The following is a 23718-nucleotide window of genomic DNA, read 5'->3' as shown; positions in this document are numbered from 1 at the left end:
TCCTTGACTTGTAAGTATGGGATAGTTTGAAGTTTACAGATATTGGAAAATTTGAGAAAGTAACAGGAATCTTGTTCACGTTGCTTGCACGTAACATGAACATGTTGTGGAATTTGAATATACCTGATTAGCGTAAGACGTCATGAGCACCAAACAAGAAGATGGGGAAATAATAGCAACCTATCCCATCCCACACATGACTGATGATGCCCAATTTGAGAATTTATTAGATTTAGTCCAGACAAAAGAGTATTCAACGTTAGGCCCATGTCTTTGTTAGGTTTATGAATGGAAAAGAAAACTCATTATTTGAAGTTTCTTACTCAACAACAAAAGTGAAAGTGAAGACAAAAAATAAACTGCTAACCCTTCAACCAGCCACTCATCCTGTTATGGGGCTAATGTCACCCTTCATAATTAGACTAATGCAAGAATGAAATTGCACAAGTCTGGACGATATGTTGGTGAAACTTGTAGAATGTGTTTGAAATTATTCTATCAGAGGATTTCCTACGAATAATTACTCTGAATTCCACAATATTCTTCTATATTTTCACATCCGAAGTGGGCTGAAGCATCCATTAAATGAGGAGCTAACAGTTTAAACATGGTCCAAATATAGAAGATCTACTAGGCCCATTAAAATACGCAAAACCAAAGTATGGGCCAAGAGTACAGGCCTCACAAAAATCCTAAGATTCTAGTCAATAACCAATTTTAATTGATAAATTAGATATTTTGAAATATATTTCCTTCCCCAATTTGATAAGAATAAAATGTGACTAATACTAATAATATTTCGTTTAGCTTTACTAGTACTAGATAATTTTTTAAATAAATAACAATAAAAAATTAACTGATTTAGAGTCCATTTGGCTTAACTTAAAAAAAAAAAACAGCTTCCTAAAAAATCAAACTTAATTAACTTTAAGTTAAAAAATGACCAACTTTTAACTTTTTTTAAGTCATTTTTGAAAACTTATTTTAAGTTATTTTTAGCTTTGTCAAACACTCCCAAAAGCTAAAAATGACTTAAAATTATGTTTGACCAACTTTTAGGTCAATCCAAATTGACTTTTAGATAAAAAATCAATCAAATTGATCTCTATGAGAACAAACACGACAAATAATTTATGTGCAAGTAACACTACAAATAAAAAGTATTCACTCATATCGGATATTTATATCAAAGTAATAATGTATTTAACTTAATTACAGACTTGTACGTAGTATGAATGAATATGAAAGGTAGGTAAACTCCAAAATGCTAACAAGCTACTTGTATTTAGTTACTCCCTCCGTCCACAATTGTTTGTCAGGGTAAGGTCATGCACATCTCTCAAGGAAAATTTAATACAAGGTGTAATTTGACTAATATAACCCTACTATATCTAGAATACCAGAAGTCTACATAACTTTTCAATTGAACTACACAATCATTAAGGGCAGAATTGGAAAAAAGTGACTAATTATTTCTTGATTGTTTAAATTGATAATTAATCTTGGACATCTATTTTTAGTATACCTGCCAAACAATTGTGGACGGAGGGAGTAGTAAAGTAAAGTAAAAAGGTTATCCTTAAAGGAATAGTAGAATACAAAAGATTTAGTGGCTCAAGGCACCGCCATTGGCTATAATCTCACGAATTTCTAAGTTTAATGTCTTAATGATATGTATTACCTGCAGGAAACTAAATTTAACCCTCTGCAGCAATTAATTAATCCTGAAAAAGTTAATTATGTAGTAAGATACTATTAAGATGATCAGAGTTTGTAGGTTGGTAGGGTGAAAATATTATCCTGTGAGGAGAATCTGTTGCATGCGTCGTGACATAATTAAAAGAATATTCCTATTTTTATTCTAAACTATACTTTACTTTCATATCTTTATCTTGATAATTAAATTATATACAAGTTACATCTTAAAAAAATACATTTGATGAAGAAAGAGAGGAATAATAAAAGTAAGGAAAGGACTATGTGTATATATATAAAAAAAAATAAGTGTGGTGAATGACTCGATATTGACTTTAGTTAGCATTATTGTTCACACATAGGTAATAAAGTAATAGCAAAATTCTAATCGAACAATAGTATCTACTGGAGTAGTTATTAACTCAATATAAAGTTATTACTTGATGAGGACATAAACTACATTATTTACTTGATTATAAAAGGATAAATTTTTAATCTTGACCATTCAACATGCATGTTGTTTAGCAGAGACGTAGTTATTAAAGGTGATTTTTTCTCTTATATATGTAAATGTTTGAACTTACACAACAACTACATGCGCATCTTACTTTATGTTGTTGCCAACACTTTTCTTGGAGGAGTGGGATTTTTTTTTTAATGATTTTTATTTCTACGCGATCATCAATAATTTATATACTATTATAAAGTGAAATTAATAATCTGAAAAATAAAATACTTCACGGCTATAGTGAGATAAAGTACACGAATAAAGTAAAAGTTTCTTGCACTACTATGAGTGTATGTTAAATATAATTTGGTTTAGCATGAGGGGAATCATAAAACTCTAAGGAATTTAACTCACTAATGTATCTTAATAGAAAAAGTGACCAAGTTTCACAAGAAGACAAATATTGTTTATTCAACCCCTTTTGCCACACAATTTTATAATTTCAATGTACATACATCGGAATAAACATGTCATAGCTCCACAATTAATAGTATTCTAAAACATATTGATTGGACAAAAAATCAATATTATCCATTAGTATACTAAAATTGTTGAATTGGTTTACAATTACGTCACAAAGTGGGAATTACAGTTGCCCACACAAATTCATAGTGGAGAAAGAATGTCTACTACATATACTTTTCTCAATTTATTCGAAAATTGAATACTCAATTCTATCTAATCCAAAAGATATCTAGTTTATACTCCCTAAGTCCATTTTACTCTATCAAACAATAATTATTTACTATTGACTTGATACATGAATTAAAAAGCAGTAGATGATATGGGTAATTTTACCAAATCACCCTTATTAATTATAAGTCATCAAACATTCAAATGAATAGTACTCCCTCTGTCCCTAATTACTTGTCTACTTTTGAATTGACACACCTATTAAAAAAACAATTATCGACATAGAGAGTTTACCATTTTACCCCTATTAATTAATAAGTGGATGAATTAAAAATTTAAGATTTTCAAAAAGTTCTACCTTTTTCAAAGTAATTAATTGAGGGTATAATAGGTAAAAGTTTTTTGTCCTTTCTTGATTTATCAAAATGGACAAGTAATTAGGGACAATTATAAAAGAAAAAGTTGACAAGTAATTAGGGACAGAGGGAGTACTTAATAGCAAGGGTAAAATAAACTCAACACAGTAAATTATTCATTGGTTTTATAAACTGAACAAGTATTTTTGAACATCCCAAGATAGTAGAATGGACAAGTAAAGATTAACGGAGGGGAGCATTACTCGTCCAAATTGACTATTTAAAAACCAAATAAATAGAATGATAATTAATTTACTATAGCATCTTTTGAATATATTAAAGAAATTCATTGCTTTGAAAAATACATTAGGAAATGACCGTATAAAGTTAATAATGAGAGTAAATTAATTATGAATTAAGTGATAAATTATCATTTGAGTAAATAATTAATTATAAAAATCTATTTTTAGTGTAGCAAACATGTATAAGTGAACGGAGGAAATATATATTATGGGTATTTTGTTACTGTTATCAGTAGCATGTTGGGTTTAATTATATGCTTGCTTTTAGGGCGATTGATTTTGAGAAAGTTGAATTTATAGAGTATAGTATTATATTGTCAACTTGTAAATGAAGATTTTAGGAATTCATGACATTAGATTGCTTAGCCAGTAAAGTTATCCCCACTTTTTACGGAGCACAAATTTTCACACTAAAATTATAGTGTTTGCACAGATTCTTTAGATAGGTTTGACCGCATGGCTTGCCCTAGTTTCAACACTTTTTAACTTTAATATCAAATTCGATTAATTTTGATTCGTATTTGAAATATTTTACTTTAAAAAATAAAATGTTTTATAGTTTAATTTTTAATATTTAAGTCTTATTATTGATTAAAGATGAAGCGTTATTTATCATTTCGACTGTACTAACTTTCTCGGTTGAAATATGTTGTTCGGATAAGAACTCCTCTTTGTCTGATTAGAATTATTTTAATCAAATATCTTTTAATAATTTGATTTTGTAGTGGAGAAAAATAATTTTAATAGTCTAAAGTAAAACAAGCAAACAAAAGTTGCAATAAAGTTAAACGTCACAATACTGATTGAGGCAAAGGGCAACCACATCAGATTTGAGATATTGAATTTAACAACAACAAAAAAGATTTTAAGATTTATATGAAACGTGGCAGATAATTAGATGGAACACGTGGACACTCAATAATTTAGAATAATTATAGTAATAATAACCAAAAATAAAATAAAAATTTGGACCACCACCACCAAAGATTGCAAAACGTAGATCGAATCACAAAGACAACTAGGCTTTGCCTCTTTTTCACTCTAAAAAAAACACAATTATCTTTATATTTTGACTCTCTTCTCAATTACCCAATAGAATATCATTCTTAAAACAAAGTGACTCGGAAGCTTCCCTAAAATTCAATCTTTCACAACCACTATCCATCCCCTCCATATCCCCCACCCCACCTTGCAAGACAAAGAATGTATCATAATCATTTATGTTTCCATCCCTCTATCGATGTTGGACTTCTTAATAAATTTACTTTGAATTAAACAAGACTAATAACTATTGAATGAAAGAGAATTGTTACACTCTGACGTTGTTCTATTGTAATGATGATGCATGCATACTTGGTTGATGAAATAGATATACTTAAGAATTTGTTATCATCATCATATAATTCGAGTCAAAGATATTGAGTGTATGAACGTAACATGACTCGAGTTTAAAAAAGTGAACTTACCTATATATTTGTGTTGTATATAGGTAATAATTACGTACTTGATTTTGTTCCAAACATTTTCTAAGGATACAATGAATTAAATTGTCTCTATCATCAAGCAGTATATAGTGTGGCCAATAACCCTCCCATATTCATCCACTAAACCTAAATGAAGCATCTTCACAATAAAAAGTTGATTCCCCAATTTCCTCCTTTGTAGGAATCAAGCTAGTGACACAATTAATTATGTTTCAAAATTAGAGGAGAGAACTTCCTAAAGGGATGGTGCAAGATTGTTACATCCTTAACAAATGTTTTGGATTCGAGCTCTTGCAACGGAAAAAAAATTCGAGGGTGTTACACTTAAAAATAGATTTTATAATGTGTGAATTTTAATTTAATCGATCAAACGGATATGAAACAAAACATGTTGGGAACCACGTCAATTTTTCATTTGATGAAATGCCCCTTTAACACTGCACCTTCCACTTTTTATTTTTTAACTGTTATAAAAGATTTGACATTCCAAGCCAAGCCACCACTCATAACATACATAATTCTTTACCAGTCTTTTCACTTAGTAGCTTTTCTATTAGCTCTACTAAAGGTGCTTTGACAGCAAATTATTCTATAAAAAAATATTAATCCATGTTACACTAAAATCAAACTTGTCCTTATGCTACTTTACACTCTTGCTCAACTTAATATGGATAACGATTTTTATTACTTTACTGTACGATTGGATTCCTTAAGATTAAAAATAAAAGGAATTTTTTTTTCCTAATTAACCATTTTTTGAATTCTCTACCCAATTTTTCTCATTAAAATAAAGAACTCTAATTGACAAGTAATTTAAAACTGTGATACATCATTATTGATAGATTCTATTGCTTCAAATAGACATCATCATTCAGTCTGAAAATTAATTAAAAAAACAAAACAAAATTACAACGAAAAAGACAAAGCTCTCAAAATTAATTAACCTTAATTAGATATGCCCACAGTAACATAATTTTAGCTCCAGAGTATATTAACAATTATTGGCCATATATTCCCGACAAGTTTGTCAAAAAATAAATAAAATCTAAGGGCTTGTTTTAATAATTCTAGCCAAAGAAATAGTGATAAAAATATACTCAAGTGTGTGGACTGTGGTCTAAAATACAAATCACCCCGGAAGCAAAAATATTAGGTAGTTTCATTGTATTTGGCTTAACCGGCATCTGTTTTGGTGAAGTGGTAGGTAGCTCGTGAAACAATGGATTTATTTTTTTAAAAGTAATTTAAGAAAAATGTGGGTATCTCGAATTTGTACCTCAGGTAACAAGAGTAAAGGAATTGAAACTTTTGGAAGCTAAGGAGCTATCAAAATTTGATTACTAATATGTCAGAATATATTTTTAGGTATAGCAGATTTTTGACTGGCACAGTTTTTATTGGTACCATTGTTTTTCATAAATTACACATGGTTGTTGCATGGACTACAGTGCCAGCTGCATTGAACATTTGAACTGGAACTGGACCAATACCAGGGGATGAATGTTGACTAACCCCTTCTGGGAAACTTCAAGTTTATATTGTACTTTTATAATCAATAAAAATACAGTACGTTCCATGCTATATCCTCTTTGATCACGTGTGGATGTACCTTGCCTACACGTTCATTATTATCTTCCTCCATTTCTATTACTAATAAACTATATGTTTATCCATAACTATAGTTCTTATAAAATAATGATGATTCAATAATACTCTTCACTTTGTCAGAATTTAACATAAATTTGACTAGTATTACGTTGAATTCTAGCAATGCTTGTTTAGCATGTATTATCCATTAGTTTGAGCAAACACAAACAAAATATACTGATCAATTTTCAACAAATATTCAATTCTAAATTCATAAATTTACAAGTATGAGTGTTAAAAGGACTTATATATTAGGCACATATCTGATAAAGTGAGAACCAATTTAAGTGGACGAGGTAATCTATTAAATTAAATTTATGAAAGTCTTAATAATTTAATTAATTGACTATTTAAACTCTCATCTTATTGGTCTGAATTTGATTATCTATATTGTAATCCCCTCTAATTTTTCTCTCCTCTTATCAATATTGTGTGTTACAAAATGGAGGATAAGAAAATGGGCTGGGGTAGGGGTGTGTGCTTAGCTGGGTGACACGTGCAAGGGAGAAATAGCACGTGCATGGGGGTGTAGCTGTACCGGCAAGGTTGCCTGGTTGACCACAGACAAAACTCGGTCCTACTGTTGGCCTGACTCCGTGGACCGCACTGTCTGTCTCCACACGCGTGCCTCTCTTCACTGTCACTGCCGGAATTTTTATATTTTTACCCGACCCGGACAATGACCCAAATAGAATAATCTTCTCTTATTTTTAAACCCCAAAAAAAGAAAAACATGTGATGGGATAGTAAAAAAAAGATTCTCTATTTGATCACTTTCTTCCAGAGAAAATCTCAATTGGTATTTTTCCTCAAGGACCTATAGTTACGTTGTCTGCCCCCACTTGATCAACATCCTTTTGTTCATTTCTTGAAATGCCCCACTTCTAAATGGGGACCACCCTTTAATGGAGCATCCCACAAAATATTAGGACCAAAATAAAAATAGTCTATCAACACAGTACAGTGCAGCGGATGAAATTGTTCCTCTCTTAATTTGAGCTTAGATATGAAAATATCCTCCTACATGGTGTGAAAATTCATAATAATCGAACATCAATAAAAAAATAGGAGAGAGATAAAGTTAGTGGGTTGTATAGAGGAAATATATGTGGGTGTTTAATGGAGGTTGTATATCTATCTATCTACTCGAATAAAGAGATTGGTAAAGACAAGCTGGCCTCCGCACATTCCTCTGTTCGTCTTTGACCTTTGACTACCTAAAATACAAATCCAATCAACAGTAAAGCACCACCTACGCGTCACCTTTTTAATTATAAATCAAGGACAAAAGTTTCGAGTTTTTATTCACTCTAATTTGAACCATAACTAGTCGGGTTCGCAAAGCGACGCCCGGAAACCATGGTAAAAAAAAAAAAAAAAAAAAAAAAAAAACCATAACTCAACTTCAATGTTATGTGTCACTCAGTCTATTTTTACTTGACAAACATAATGAATAAAATAATAATTTTATTATATCAGTTTTTAAATAATAATATATTAAATGTGATTATATAGTTAATAATGAGTGTAAATTTGTAATTAAGTTATAAACTATTTTTTTTATTTTCCATCTTAGACAAATACTCGCTGTGTCCCCAAATTAAAATCATTTTTCTAATTACATTATTCATCATATCAAAGATTAACAATAGATCAACACCTTTGAAACTTAATACTAATATTTATACTTTCAAAATGGATTAAATTTAAGGACAAAATAGAAAATTTACAACTAAATTTTATCTTGATTTTGTAAGGTAACAAGTAATATAAAATGAACGATACGAGTAAAAGAGAGGGTGGCTATTTGATTCACTTGATTCAAAATTCAATACTTGAGTTGAACACATTCAATTATTTATTTAAACAAACCTACAAAATTTTAATCAAAGCTAATAAGTTCGTCCGAATTCGTAGCATCTACAATGCACTGCTTAAATCTTTAATTGACAAAGTACAAGGCCAAACTAAGATGATCCCACCAATTTTCTCAGTTTTGGCTTTGAATTGCTAGATATTAGAATGGATTGGTTTTTGTTCTTTGGAGAAACATATTTTAGCTTATCCTTTCATTATTAAATTTAAAATCTCTCTCTCCTTCAATGCTTTATTTTTATTTTTTTAAAAATATTAAATTTATTACTACAACTGATACTCTATACTCAACTAGGAACTCTGCACCGGTGTCATGAATTTTCACAAATTCAAAATTCATTGGTATTAATGAGGACTTTCACCTAAGTAGACAAATCTCCCCTCCTGCTATTCTCCTCAATTTTGCACATCGAGTATCCAATTTCTCTAATATTTCTTTTGGTTCCCCCAAGAAACTAGAAAATGACATATTGAAGATGCTATTTTACTGAATCACAGTCCTAGTAATTGGAATATGCTCCCAAAAAATATTCAATTGTTTTCATAATAACTGTCAACTTTGATGCCAATTTTTGGAATGAGCTTTCACAAGAAGCAAAAGGGTAATCTTTTCCATCATAATTATTCTTTTAAGCAATATAGATAGATAAATTTACTATTTTATGGCTCATCATAAAAAATCATAAATTCAAGTGACACAACCACAATAATGGAAAGTAGTAGTAGTTCGAAGTTTTTTCGATTGAGATGATTTGCATTTACTCCAATACATACCGAAAGTGACTTTAATTTCCATATCATAAGGTATTGACTAGTCAAACTTGAATTTGATTTTGAGTGCAAAACAAGATTTGAATTTCTTACATATCTTAAAACTAAATCAAAATGATTTTGTCTGGTCATTCAAGACATGTATTCAAATTGAATTATAAAAGGATTCAATTATTATTTTTAACGTTTAACTAAGGAAAAATAATTGAATTCGAAAAAAATAAAGAGTTTAATACTATTATATCTTGTATATCACTTCTAGATTTAATTTAATATTGAACCTTTCCTTTTAGAATATGCAAGCAGCTACTTTTAGCTCTCGCTTTTCAATTCTTTCAGAAAAAAAAAATGAAAATGTTATTACACCAATTCGGCAATTCCCTATACTTTAAATTGGTAATTTCTGATAATTCCCTATACTTTTTCTTCTTCTTTTTTCTTTATTAAATGCTTTATGATAGATTAATCTCTGATAAGTAAAAACTTTGCCGTTTGGAGAATTATTCACTTTTTTAAAATCAAACTTTTATTTTCCAACTCCCTCTTAGTAAACTCCAAATTAAATGCTCCCTTCTTTCCTAAAATATAACAAATGCATATCTAACTTTATAAATTTCAAATAAAGTAGAAAATATCTGAATTCTATAAGCAAACGCCACTTATTTTAGTTCATAATTTTTTACGAAATTACCCCTAGAAAAAAAGAGTTAAATATCTACCTATAACTAAAAAGGTGCAAAATAGAGAACACAAAGTATAGGGAAAATCCCACTGCATAATCAACTATAGAGCCAAAATTTTCACTTAAGAATTCAAAATATAAGAATTTTAAAAACTTCAATATCTAATATATATAAAAAAATAAATAAAATTTAACGTTATAAAAATAGTTTGATTTATCATTAAAAGCTGAACTCCCTCGGTTCTACGTGGGTCCGCGCTTGGGCATGAGTTCAATAATAGATGAATGCATGATGTATTGTATTTGTGCTTAATCGAATTGGACCATTCAAATTTCATCAATAATGCCAATTTACGTAAACAGAAGTTAGATTTGAGCATGAATGTGGGTCCCACTTAGTCGCACATTAGGTTTGACCAGAGACCAAACGTAACCATGGTTAAATGAACAAATTAATATCAGCTTAGTAAATAAATGAAAACCACACGTGTGGGGAGTTGGGGATGGCAAAATTTCGTCAGAATAAAAGCAGAGCAAAACAGAGAGAAGAACCCTACGGCCTGTTGGGTATGTCCCTCTGTTTTCTCTCCGTATAAGACCCAGCAAATTCCCAAACAAAAGTGAAAGAGAATTTGCAGACTCTCTTTCAGTTTTAGCTTTTTCTATATCTATTTTTATATATATATATATATATATATATATATAACAAACATTTACTGATACCCAATTCACTGCTACCCGATAAAGAAGAAAAAACAGAGTCAAGAAAACATGCCTGGAAGTTTAGACCCTTTGGATGTTGGTGTTCAGATTCCATACCATTTTCGTTGTCCAATCTCCTTAGAGCTTATGCGAGATCCGGTTACCGTCTGTACCGGTCAAACTTACGACCGCCAAAGCATTGAGTCCTGGGTGGCCACCGGAAATATTACTTGTCCGGTAACAAGGGCGCCGCTCAGTGATTTCACTCTTATTCCAAATCATACTCTTCGCCGCCTTATACAGGAGTGGTGTGTTGCGAACCGGGCTTTTGGAGTTGAGCGGATTCCGACGCCGAAACAACCAGCTGATCCGTCGTTGGTCCGGTCGTTGCTGAATCAGGCGGCGGCTCAGTCGAATCATATGAATTCTAGGGTTGCGGCGTTGAGGAGACTCAGAGGACTAGCTCGTGACTCGGATAAGAACCGGTCTGTAATTTCGGCGAACAACGCACGGGAAATTCTTCTGGCGATTGTATTCTCCCGTATGGATTCGGACTCATCGGAGTTGAATCACGAGTCGCTCGCGATTCTATCCATGTTTCCGCTCTCTGAACCGGAATGCGTTTTTGTCGCTTCCGATCCGGAACGAGTTAGTTACCTGGTTGCTATGCTTTTTCATCCTTCCATCGATGTCCGAGTCAACTCAGCTGCTTTGATTGAGATTGTAGTCGCCGGAATGAGATCCCCGGAGCTCCGTGCTCAAATCAGCAATGCGGATGACGTCTTCGAAGGAATCGTCGGAATTTTGAATTATCCGTTGGCGTATCCGAGAGCGTTGAAAGTCGGAATCAAGGCGTTATTTGCTTTATGCCTAGTAAAGCAACACCGACAAAGAGCGGTGACCGCCGGGGCGGTGGAAGCGCTAATCGATAGGCTACAGGATTTCGAGAAATGCGATGCGGAAAGAGCACTCGCCACAATCGAACTCCTCTCCAGAATTCCATCAGGATGCGCAGCGTTAGCATCTCACGCGCTAACGGTGCCTCTCCTGGTGAAAATTATCCTGAAGATATCGGAGCGTGCGACGGAATACGCCGCCGGAGCACTGCTATCGCTTTGCTCAGCGTCGGAACAAGCTCAGAAAGAGGCGGTCGCCGCCGGCGTGTTGATTCAGCTGCTGCTGTTAGTTCAAAGCGATTGTACAGAACGTGCGAAGCGAAAAGCACAAATGCTTTTGAAGCAGCTTCGCGATTGTTGGCCGGAGGACTCCATCGCCAATTCAGATGATTTTGCCTGCAGCGACGTCGTTCCGTTTTGACGATTCACCATTCTTACCTCTCTTTTACCAATCTCTCCCAAATTTTTGTAATTCGAGGTTAAAAAAAAAAAGGAAAAGGAAAAAAGCCAAGTGTCTAAATTTGGTAAATAGAGCATTATTCCATGTATGTAATTTTTGTACGTAAGATAACCATTTTTTTTGGGCTGGAAATTTGTTTTTCTTTTTTCCTTTTCCAATTTAAAACATACTCTTTTAGAGTAATTAATGAACTCTTAATCTATGGTTTCTTCTTATCAATATAGGATATTATGTAGGAAAAAATATTGAAATACACGTTTTATGTTTATCTTATTTTTAATATTTTATTTTTATTTTTAAAAATCTCTAAAATCCTTTATTTCTCTTCTAATTCTAAATTATTTTATAATATATTCGAGTTAGTTTTAAATGTATTCGAGTTAGTTTTGAATATATCCAAACTACATATTATGTATTTACACTAACAAAATTCAACAACAATAACATATCAGCGAAATTCTACAAATATAGTTTGAAATTATTTCAGAAGAATCTTTGACTCATGAACAAATATAATTCAAAACATTTTTTTTTTTTTTGTTGTTGTAATGTTTGATGAGTTGTAATGTGAGGTGTTGCAAAGCATGTGTGACACTAATTGGAAAGGGATAGTTCAAATTTCTTTTGACCGAAGACTAACTACATTAAACAAGATGTGCGTGCATGCAAATAATTAATAATTAAGAAATAAATAAATAATAATTATATTGGGTCCTATAAAAACACCTTAAGTACGAGGAGTTATTGGGCTGGATCGGACCTTCTTTACTGCATAGCCCGGCCCACTTGTTACTATACTTGAGTCAACAGATGGTGACATTTTTAACTTCGGTCTACTAACAATAATTGAAGATATTATAATGATACCGAGTGGACAAGAGAATTAAATTGTTTTACATATATAGGGATGACAATGAGACGCAGCGAGGTTGGTTCTGGGATCACATATGCATAAATTTATGAAGATTTTAAAATTCGTACTGTTCCATTAACATCTCTATTTATGTAAAAGAGATTATAAATGTGTTTCATTGAGAAGAGTGATGTGTACACATACCTTATTATTATCTTATGCAAATAAAATATTTTAGATAGACCCGCAATTCAAGTAATTCGTAGCATGGTAAAGTATGGAGGTAATGTAATGGAGTGTGACAGATGAATTGGAATCACATGGGGTTTTGGAGTTTTGTGGTTCAAGTGACAAATTAGTGGTCACATGCCCAACCATTTTCTCTTCTACTTTTTTTCTTCTTTTTGCCAATTGTATAGAGATGGACAACATACAAATCTAGATCGTCTTTAGATGTGCACCACACTTCATGCTCTCACTACAACGCAAAGTATATTTTGGTGTACCACTCAGATATGTGTGATACAAATATAATTTCTTATTCTTAATTAGAGGTTTTAGAATAAAAAAGAATTTTTAGTATCGAGTGTTACTATTTTTAATTGATCTTATATGATGCAAATTTGAATTAATCAAAATTTCATATCAGATATCAAAAACTAGATAGTAAAAAAAACGAAAAGCTATGAGTGCAAAAAGATATCACTCTAGCATGTGATTGATATATACACCCTCTTTAAAATGTTGTTCTTATACAAGGAGTTGACCTTTTGTTTTACGACAATTTTATCAAACCTTTTACAAACTTTTGACTATATAGAGTTTGAAGTTGGAAATAAATATTTAAATTTTTAGTTGGTGATATGTTGAAAATAACTTCTTTACCCCAAAGCTCAAAGTAAGGGATAACATTTGGTATGTTGTTGTAGTTATTCTAAATATTTGGGTTTATAGTTCCAACAATTAAACAAATTGGTGCCTAATTAAGTCACATTGAACTTATATGAATTGGACCTTTTTATTCAAAACTCTGATATTCTTTATGGACAGAATGAGTACTATTTTTGTACAGAGAATCCTGAAAGCTACTACTACATTATTTTCTAAAATAAAACTTCCACACTAAAGACTAAAGAGAAAGCCACAAACTTGAAAAGGCCCAAAATGTTCCTTATGGGGCCTCATTATACGTGGAAAGAAATAGGGAAAACAAGAAGGGAAAAATTGCGCGACTAGGCAAATATATACTATTGAATTATTTATTTATAATTATAGTTTAAACTAATTATCATTCGTCATTACAATTTAATTCGAGTTGTTGTGGATCCACGTTCTAATTGGTATAACACGCATAAACTAACATATTTTGCCCATTTCTACCTTTATACAAAGTACTGTTTTTCTCTCATCTTTTATAATCCACTGATTTATCTCCTTAATTCTCTCAACGACAATCAAATTTGAAATTTCAAAGTTTTCGTTTGATTTTTCGGTTACCTTTATAAATACATACAAATCATGCTTGAACATCTCCTTCCAATAGAATTATTTGAGGTATTCAATTGAGTTTTTTTTCTAAAAAAATTCCATTTGTATATTAACATGCTATAAGTTTTGCATGATTTTAATTCAATAAATAGGAACAAAAAAAGAGAGGAACAAGGAAGATAGTTCAAGCGAGTTGCTGACCAAAAGAAAGATGATTCAAATGAGTTAAAAAGAAATAGAAAGTAATTAAAAGAAATTGTATCTACCAACACTGAGTCAAAAACATTTGAAGATGAGAATGATGAATATGGGTTAATGGACCAAGATGATGATGAAGAAATCCAGGCATTTGTATATTTTTTATGATTTGTACTTCTATCAATATCTTTCACATTATGTCGTATATGATTCTATGGATTTTGCGTATCAATATTTATTGCGGCTTTTATACTTATTAGACCTTGTTTGTATATTTTTAACAATTATATACAATTACTTCTTTTGTATTTGTATATTATCAGCAATTATACGACCCAACCATTATCTGTATAATTTCAAAATTTGTATACATTTATTCGTTTGAATATACGATGTATCTGTTAATGATATTTATATACGTTTGATTAGTATATTTATCAGGTAATTTTTTGACTTCGTTCTTTTTTTAGCAGAAGTCATATTTGGTACGAAAATCTAATCAAATAAAATAATCATGATTTGCGGGATTTATTTCCGTTGTAATAATCGAAATTACTGCCTCACTAATTAAGTTAAGAGTCCAATTTGTATTAAAAAATTATTATTCAACGAGATATATAAATAAAGCAACTCACAACTACTGAAACTATAGCTACACTATATAACAAGACAATCTATAGCTAAGAGAACTCATTATATTTCAATTCTTAGCTATTTATGAAATTTCTTCTAATTAAATGATTTTATCATTGAATCGCCACCGGCAGGGGTGGGGAGGAGACCATTGTAAGCTTAAAATGTAACATATTGGCTATGACACTTATTTTCATGCTCTACCAAGGAAATCATTTTCTAATTTGTAAGAAAATTATTTATATATAGACAAAATTTTAAAATAAAATATGAAAAAATTGACCTAAATAAAAGTTGATATATGAACTCTCTGCAAGTGCTAATAGTTGTAGAAGCTGAAATGAAAGTAGGGACAGTAAATAATTAAGTACCTTGTTTTTTTTTTTCTTTGGTTTTCTCTACCCTCTTTAGAAAAGTTAAGTAACATGATATTTTTAATCTCTTAAGACTTGTTTGGTAGGAGTTAAAATGAGTGATTACATGGAGTGGGAGTCGAGAATCAGGCACGACTGAAGAATATTAGAAGTCTAAAGTCAAATTAAACTTTATAATAATAGGCCTTAAATTTTAAGAAAATTCATAATTATAAATATGATTCATGTTTTATATCTCGACATATTTGAATTCTAAGAAGTAAAACAAAAGTACTCCTATGAGGTAAAATTATTAAAAATATTGTAAAATTTCATTTGTTTTTTTTTTTTAAAAAAAAGGATAGTTGAGAGTTAGGAAAATAGAACCTGATTTTTGAGATTGATAGCTTGATAACATAGTAAAATTTTATTATTTCAATTTATTTGTTGTAATGTGTGAGAACTTCGGAAGAATGTAAAAGAAATATAATTTAAATTTATTTGATTTCGTTTATTTCTTGAATTTAGAGAATGGATCGGATAACGAACTAGTAAAAGAGTAAATTTTAGATTTAGCAAAGGGGAAAAGAAAAGAATATATAATCATAAGTTTTATTACACAAAAAAAATATTCAAATGTAATTAACCATACCACATTGGTTAAATAATTCTCCTTTTTTTACAGTTAATATTATGTGCTTTCCCCCCTAAATATTTATTATAAAGGAATAATACCATAGAATTAATGTATTATTAATAACAAAAAAATAGGGTCTTAAAATTATGGGGGTGTAAAGTCATTGCTTATAATTAAATGACTTTACAATTATTAATGTAATTTATGCCATTTGTTTTTTCACGTTTCCACCGCGAAACAATTTTTCTCATTTGTAAGGAATACTAGATAATGTGGCCTGTGCTATAATATAAATGATATGTTTTGGGATTAATAATCGAGTTTTTGAAGCGATTGTTTGCGTGGATAAAGGAACAAGTTTTTTTATCACAAACATGTACTTTCTTTGACGCTATCTAAGGCATAATAAGACTACCCACAAACAACATTTTTGAAATATTTTATGTTGTCAATTATCATGATTTATAGTATTTTTACGATAGATTCACTTCAAGAATCAGTGGAATTTTTTGTATTTTTTTCAAAACGTATTTTATATTGTTAATTATCATGATTTATAGTATTTTTACGCAATTTTTAAATATAAAAATAAAATAAAAATAAGACAAATAAATTAAAATGGACCCAATATATGTTATTTTTGTTATCTCAATTTATGTGGCACAAATGAAATTTGGAGAGTCATCCAAATTTTCATATTTTTTTTAATTTTTTTTTAAGTTATTACTTATTGTGATTTATGATATTTTTATGTAACTTTCAAATAACGTACATTACTGGTCACTTTATCCTAATTTAGGTGATATGGATAAAATTACAAAATTAACCCTTTTAAAATGTCTTTCAGATATTTTAAGTTGTTAATTATTATTATTTATAATACTTTTTTGGTAATTTTAAAATGATATGTGTTATTTTTTCTGTCCCAATATATGTGAGTCTGATAGAATTCTGAGAGTTAACGTATTGTATTATATAGCTTTTAAATATTTTAAATTGGTAATTATTGTAATTTTTAATGCTTTTTAAGTCATTTGTGAATGATATATGTTGCTTCCTTGATTGAGACTTTTCCATTTGTGACACATATATATAGATATTTGGTGCCTGTGCCACGGGCCCAATAAATATTAATTTTTTTTTGTTTTAATTTATGTGATATAAATCGAATTTGAAGATTAGTCGATTTTTTATATGTTTTCTTAAAAATATATTTGAAGTTATTAAATTGTTGTGATTTATAGTATTTTTGTGTTAGTTTTGAATAATATAGGTTACTTTTGTTTCAATTCACGTGAATAATCATAAATATTTTTAGTTGTTAATTTATTGTGAATTCTAGAAATTTTGACGTTATTTTCAAATAGTACATGTTACTTATTCTATTCCAATTAGTCAACCAAATTTCTTATATGATCTAAAAATATTTTTAATTGCTAATTATTGTGATTTATAGCATCTTTTATGTAACTTTTAATAATATATAATTTGTTCAAATTCATATGACAATGATAAGATTTCAAGGGTCAATGCAATAAAAATTTAAATTTTTTAAAAAGTTGTACCTCTAATATATTTTGTAGCTAAAATATACTCTCTCCGTCCACTTGTATTTGTCATGTTGCGCTTTTTTGAAAGTCTATTTGACTAATTTTCAAAGTTAAATCAGATTGTTTTAATTCGATATTTAAAAAAAAAATTAAATATGCAAAATCTATACAAAAAGTACTATAAATTGTAATTTTTTGCCTATGAATATGATAAAAAAACACATATATTAGTTAAAATTCTTATAGTTTGACTCTAAAAAGAAAATCATAACAATTAAAAGTGCATAGAGAGAGTAATAAATAGGTAATTAAATTTCAAGAAGTTTAAAATAAAAGGTTGGAAAAAAGAATTAGATAGACAACATATATTCAAAATTGAAAACATATAAATAATAAATGGGCCCAAATGAGGTCAAACTTTTTGGCTAATAAAGTAGTAGGTAGTTAATGGTGTTAAATTGTCCAATAATATAAATTTTAAAGGTACAACCATAAAAGAAGAATGTACAACACTATGAATCACATATCATCCAACACTTGTCATGTGCTAAGTAGTAAATATTCCCACTTATTATATATAGTAATATTTTCATAGAGACAATATTTAAAAAACAGAACATGAATTTTTTTTAAAAACATACATCCATACCAAACACATCCTTAAAGCAAACACATAAACATATGTCAAATCAAGATTTTTGCTATTTATAAATATCATTGGAAGAAACTTAATGGGACCAAATTCCATAGTTTTAATTTCTCCGATATGGAGACAGATGTTCATCCACTACTGGATAAAATGCAAAAGAAAAATAAAATAGTCTTTACCGCCACAGTCGTTCATCCTCTATCGAATGAACTACAAAAGTAAATAAAACAGTCTTTATGGCCACAACCGTTCTTCCTCTATCGAATGAACTATAAAAGTAAATAAAACAGCCTTTACGGCCACAACAGTTCATCTTCTACCGGATGAACTAGAAAAGTAAACATGCCTATACGGCGACAACCGTTCATCCTCCACTGAATGAACTTCAAAAGTAAATATGATATTGATCATTTGGAGGTTGTCAATAACATTATCTCATTTGCAGCTCGCTTGTACATGTCTTCCGCAGTGAATGCTCCAGAGAATTGAGCTAACTCTCTTCCACCTTTAGCCTGAATATACATCAAACATGTTTTTAGAATAAAGTGATAATAACAACAATAATAATATACTCAGTTATATGTAGATATGTTTATCCATATGATCTTATAAAAGTAGAAAGACTATTTCTGTTAAACACTTGACTTAGGTAAAACAATTTAAATAATTTCTAAACATAATCTATGACTAACTATATGTAGTAGCAAATAGAGAATTTCAACCTCAGGGTGAGACTAGGTGGGAGGAGGCATTTCAAAAAAAAAAAAAAGATAGATATATATTTTTTTTTTTTACTTCCATTTCATGTGAAGATAAATGTTCAATTAGACGCGAAACTAATAAAATTAAAAACTATATGTTTCTCAAACACCCAACTCAAAAGAATTTCTTAACACGTTTCATTCTTCAATTTCCTGATCAATCAAATAAAGACACGTAAAGTAAATCAAAGAGTGTGCTAACTAAAACGCTAGTTCACAATGTTCAAAATGACAAATATATTATTTTGAAGAAAATGAAAGGACTTACATGAGCTTGGATCATGAACATGCTTCTGAATTGATCAGATGAAATTTGAGCAGACACAATATCAATCTTATGTTTCTCCAAAACATAACAAATGATGGTAAATAACCCTGGCTTCTTAGGACAACACACACTAATATGTGCATCTTCACCACAAACATTTAGTATCACATTTGGTGAACTCCATGTCATAAAACCTGTTGGAATAAGGGGACTAGCACCATGAGTTGTTGGTGTAATGGCTGTTGAATTACTGGTTGATCCTTGATCACCTAGATATTTCTCCCAACTATTAGCATTTTTTTGTGAACTCATCAACCTTATGCTATATTCTTCTAGCCTTTCTAGCTTTTGACTTTCAAGTTTTTTGAAAGTATTTTGCAGTTTTAGGATGTGATTCACTGCTTCATAAACTATTGTAGACTTATCAGCCTGCATATACAAAAAAACAATGAAATTAATTTAATTTCTACTTCAGAGGCGAAATAAGGATTTCACTAATTAAGGGGAAGTAAGTCAAGGGAATACCATATCTACTATATATATACGAGTTAATAAGTTTCAAGTAATTTATTAGTGTTTAAAAAAGATTCATTTAATAAGTATAAATTACAAAAATAAAAGAGGCTACAATTTGGAATTGTTAATTTTTAAATCATGTTTATTACGCTTTTGAGTTACAAATATCTTAAAATTATACGGATTAAGAAAATGTTTCTTTTGACAAATTTAGAATAGAATTAGAATAATGTTGAAAACTTCATATTCTTATGCTAGAAAATAAAAAACAAAGAAATTTATGGAGTTTTTTTTATAACTATATATGCGAAAAAATCGGAAGTTCTATATTGTTTTATCCTTCCCTTTTTTGGTAAACAAAATGCATCTTATTATTCTATTTTGGAATTAACAGGTAGATATGTACAAATTAGTAATAAGGGGAATGTGTATATCACCAAATAAATTTATTCCAATTGGGTTAAGGTACTACTGAAATAGTCTTTCTATATATATATAACAAAGTTACATTTTCACATAGAATCATGTCTCCTTTAGTAAGCTTTTACAAGTTTTTATTTGCTAAAAAAAATCATGTTCATTTTTCGAATAATTTTCGATGAGTTGATTATGATTATTAATTAAGGTTGTAGAAGACAATAAAAGGAAAATAACAACAAAAAAAATTGTTTCAGATATCATAAAATTTATTGAATTATTTTCCTTTTGATCGATAAGATATCATATAAGAAAAAATAAAGTATATCATTGTAAGAACTTCTTTTTTACCTTAGCAGGGAGATTAGGAACCAACGCCTGAAGAGTCTCGAGCAGGGTTCGCATCTTCTTTCTCCTTTCTCTCTCCGTCCATATGTGTATCTCATGCGCTGATTCTTTTTTACCTTTGGCTTCATCAGCACCAGAATTTGGTTCAGCAATTCCCTTACCTTTCCTTTTTCGGTTTAGTGGACTTCTCTTCTTATCAACATCAATAGTCAGTTCAGCCATTTCATTAATAACTGTCAACGGCTGACAAGTATCAGACCTAGTCAGATCTGGCAACTTGTCTCCCTCAAACGTCTCTCCACTCCGAACTTGAATCAGGTACGACCAGAAATCATTAGTTTCCCATGGCAACCCATGATTATTCTCGTCGCCTTCATTCATTTTTTTTCTTTTTCAGGTGGTCTGATATTGTACCCTAAGTTACGCCTATATATAGAATTTTTTTCTTGTAGGGGGCAAAGTGTAAAATGGAAAAATGAGGGATTGGATATGATGAATATTGAATATGAAAAGAATATAGAGAAGGGTGGCAAAAAGGAAAAAAAAAAGAGAAAAAATAAATAAAAAGTAGAGATAAAAAAGGATGATTCATTTGTAATGAATAAAAAAAACAAAATACAATCATAAGCCAAAATGTCGTTACTGGCTTCAAAACAAAAAATGGTAGCTAAAGTACTTTTGTTACAGATTTTGTTCTCACTCAATTGGGTCCCAATTCACACTTACCGCTACTAAAAATAATTAATTAAAATTAATTACTTTAATTACAAATACTAAATTACAAACTTAATCAAGTTATTATTCTTATCTATACAAACAACCTAAGTTTTTTTTTTCCAATTAAAATAATAATAGTTAAAATGATTGTATATATAATTAACTAAGATTATTATTTTTTGAAATGCAAGTCTTAATTCTTAAGTTATATGAATTAGGTGTGTCTGAGTTGTAGTCTTATAATATAAGATATTACATGACTAGTGTTAATCAGATTTTAATAATAGTTTATTCACGTGATTATTAATGTTAATGAAATTTCATTAATAGTTGGCTCCGACTATATACATCTTTTTACTCATTTATTAATATTAATGAAATTTTATTAATAGATTTTAATAACGAGATTTTATGCATCTTTTTACTCATTTATTCAAGTTAACCACACTAGAATTAATAATTAAGCAAGTGTTTTTTCGTGAATAAAAGTTTTTATCATATCATATCCGTTCCATATAAAAGAAAAAGATCATCATTTTATTTCATCTTCTGGCCAAGATGTTAAAATTCCTCTAAATACTAATCATGACTTTCCGTTTATTAGGAGAAAAAAAGGAATTAGTTAGGATATTAATTCCTCCATTAGTTTGTAGCTAGCCCTTTTTTTTATAATTCATTAATAAATGGTATAATCGACAATTTTTTATCATTTATTGGAAATTAAAATTGTGTATTACTATTTTCGTTAATTATGACAATTAGGAGTATCAAATGTAGGGTGGTGTATTGATTAGTTTGGTTTAGTTTTGAAATTTATCGTTTCGACTTATTGTTGTTTTTGTAGACATGCTAAATTATTGTAGAACCATTAAGATATTGACCTATCGGTTATTGATTTATCGATTTAACTGTTAAGATTTGATACAAAAAAATCATGGAAATCACTTAGAAACAAGGTGACAAATCAAATGAACCATGCACATGAGTTGATAGATTGCATCTTGCTCAAAAGCAAAGGCACTCACATTTTAGAATAACGGAGAGTTTGAAACAATCAAAAATAAAAGTATGAGACTAAACTCTAAGTCAACGACTTTAATGATATGCGTAATGATATAAATATAATTATTTAATTTACTATGGGGTTATAAATTATCCGTTAAGAAAAAACTCAATCCATTAAGAAGCAAAACCCAATAATAAAAAAATCAAAACCTTTACCGAAACTACTAAATCAAAAACCCATTATCGATCACCTAATAACTTTTTTCGATTCGAATTATCGATTTCGATTCGATTTTGAACAGCTCTAATCAAATAGATGGATTAAATTGAATTTGGGAATATTAAATTGAATTGAGTTAATAAATGGTCGAGTTAAGTTACTTGAATTGAAATGGACTAAAATCCATGTCATAGAGAAATCCACCAACTTCTTACTAAGTTTTAAATTCTTTATATGAGTATCTAATAAAAATTTTCTTATGCTATAATCATTTATAATATATCAATATCAACAACAACAAATAAAAAATTAAACAAGGTTTCTCATGGACCAATTTAGACAGCATAATATTCAACTTTAAAATAAGTCAAATTAAACATATTAAAATAAATTTAATTAAATAAAATAAACGGATCATTAATTTGTTAAAATGTGATCAAATTAGACAGATCATAAATTTATATATTTTGTTTTTTACTGGTAAGACCATTATCTTGTGACTAATGTTGACTGTAGGGGTGTTCACTTGGATAAAAACCGATTCAAACCGAAAAACCGAACTAAACCGATAAAATAAAACCTATTTTATTTGGGTTTGGTTTGGTTTTAGATTTTTGAAAATCGATAGTATTTGGTTTGGTTATGGTTTATTCGAAAAAACCGAAGAAATTACTGAACCGATGAATTATATACATATATTATATTAATATACATACTTAATATATTGTTTTTATAAACAACTTTAAAGATCTTATATATATTTTCATTAAAATTTCTTTATAATTTACTTATTGAAAGCAAAAATGTCCAAGATGAAAATATTTATCTTATTGATTTCATGTATATGAATGTCTATGACAATTCTTTGTGGGACTGAAAATGTTATTGCCTTTTCCTTCTAGACCAATATAGTGAATTTTAAAGCTTATTGATAGTAAATTTAGTGATCGAAAGTTCAGTAATTTAAGTCATTCTAACTATTCTTCGTTTTGAATGGATTGTTGTCACCTTTTCACATTTTGAATGAATTGTTTCTTTTATTTTTGTGTATGGTTAATAACCGAATAACCAAACCAAACCAAATCGAAACCGAT

The 23718-nt window shown here is 29.6% G+C and overlaps 1 protein-coding gene and 1 pseudogene across 1 annotated transcript; one reads left to right on the top strand and one right to left on the bottom strand.

The window, feature by feature from the left end:
• Positions 1-10496: 10496 nt before the first annotated feature.
• On the top strand, positions 10497-11973 carry LOC125816084 (U-box domain-containing protein 26-like). The gene has a single exon (XM_049495677.1). It carries the CDS (start codon positions 10725-10727, stop codon positions 11970-11972), a length of 1248 nt encoding a protein of 415 aa, XP_049351634.1. The 5' UTR covers positions 10497-10724; the 3' UTR covers position 11973.
• Positions 11974-18779: 6806 nt separating this feature from the next.
• LOC125816217 (transcription factor bHLH95-like) lies at positions 18780-21307 on the bottom strand (annotated as a pseudogene).
• Positions 21308-23718: the final 2411 nt, after the last annotated feature.

This window comes from Solanum verrucosum, unplaced genomic scaffold (genome assembly GCF_900185275.1).
Source record: "Solanum verrucosum unplaced genomic scaffold, falcon-dt-bn FXZP01000261.1, whole genome shotgun sequence".
NCBI classification, from domain to species: Eukaryota; Viridiplantae; Streptophyta; class Magnoliopsida; order Solanales; family Solanaceae; genus Solanum; species Solanum verrucosum.
Note: the sequence above shows the minus strand (reverse complement) of the source record. Positions and strands in the feature narration are given on the sequence as shown.

What these genes read in the sequence shown, in the direction of transcription:
- LOC125816084 (XM_049495677.1), top strand. Translation starts at nt 10,725, where the DNA reads ATGCCTGGAAGTTTAGACCCTTTGGATGTTGGTGTTCAGATTCCATAC.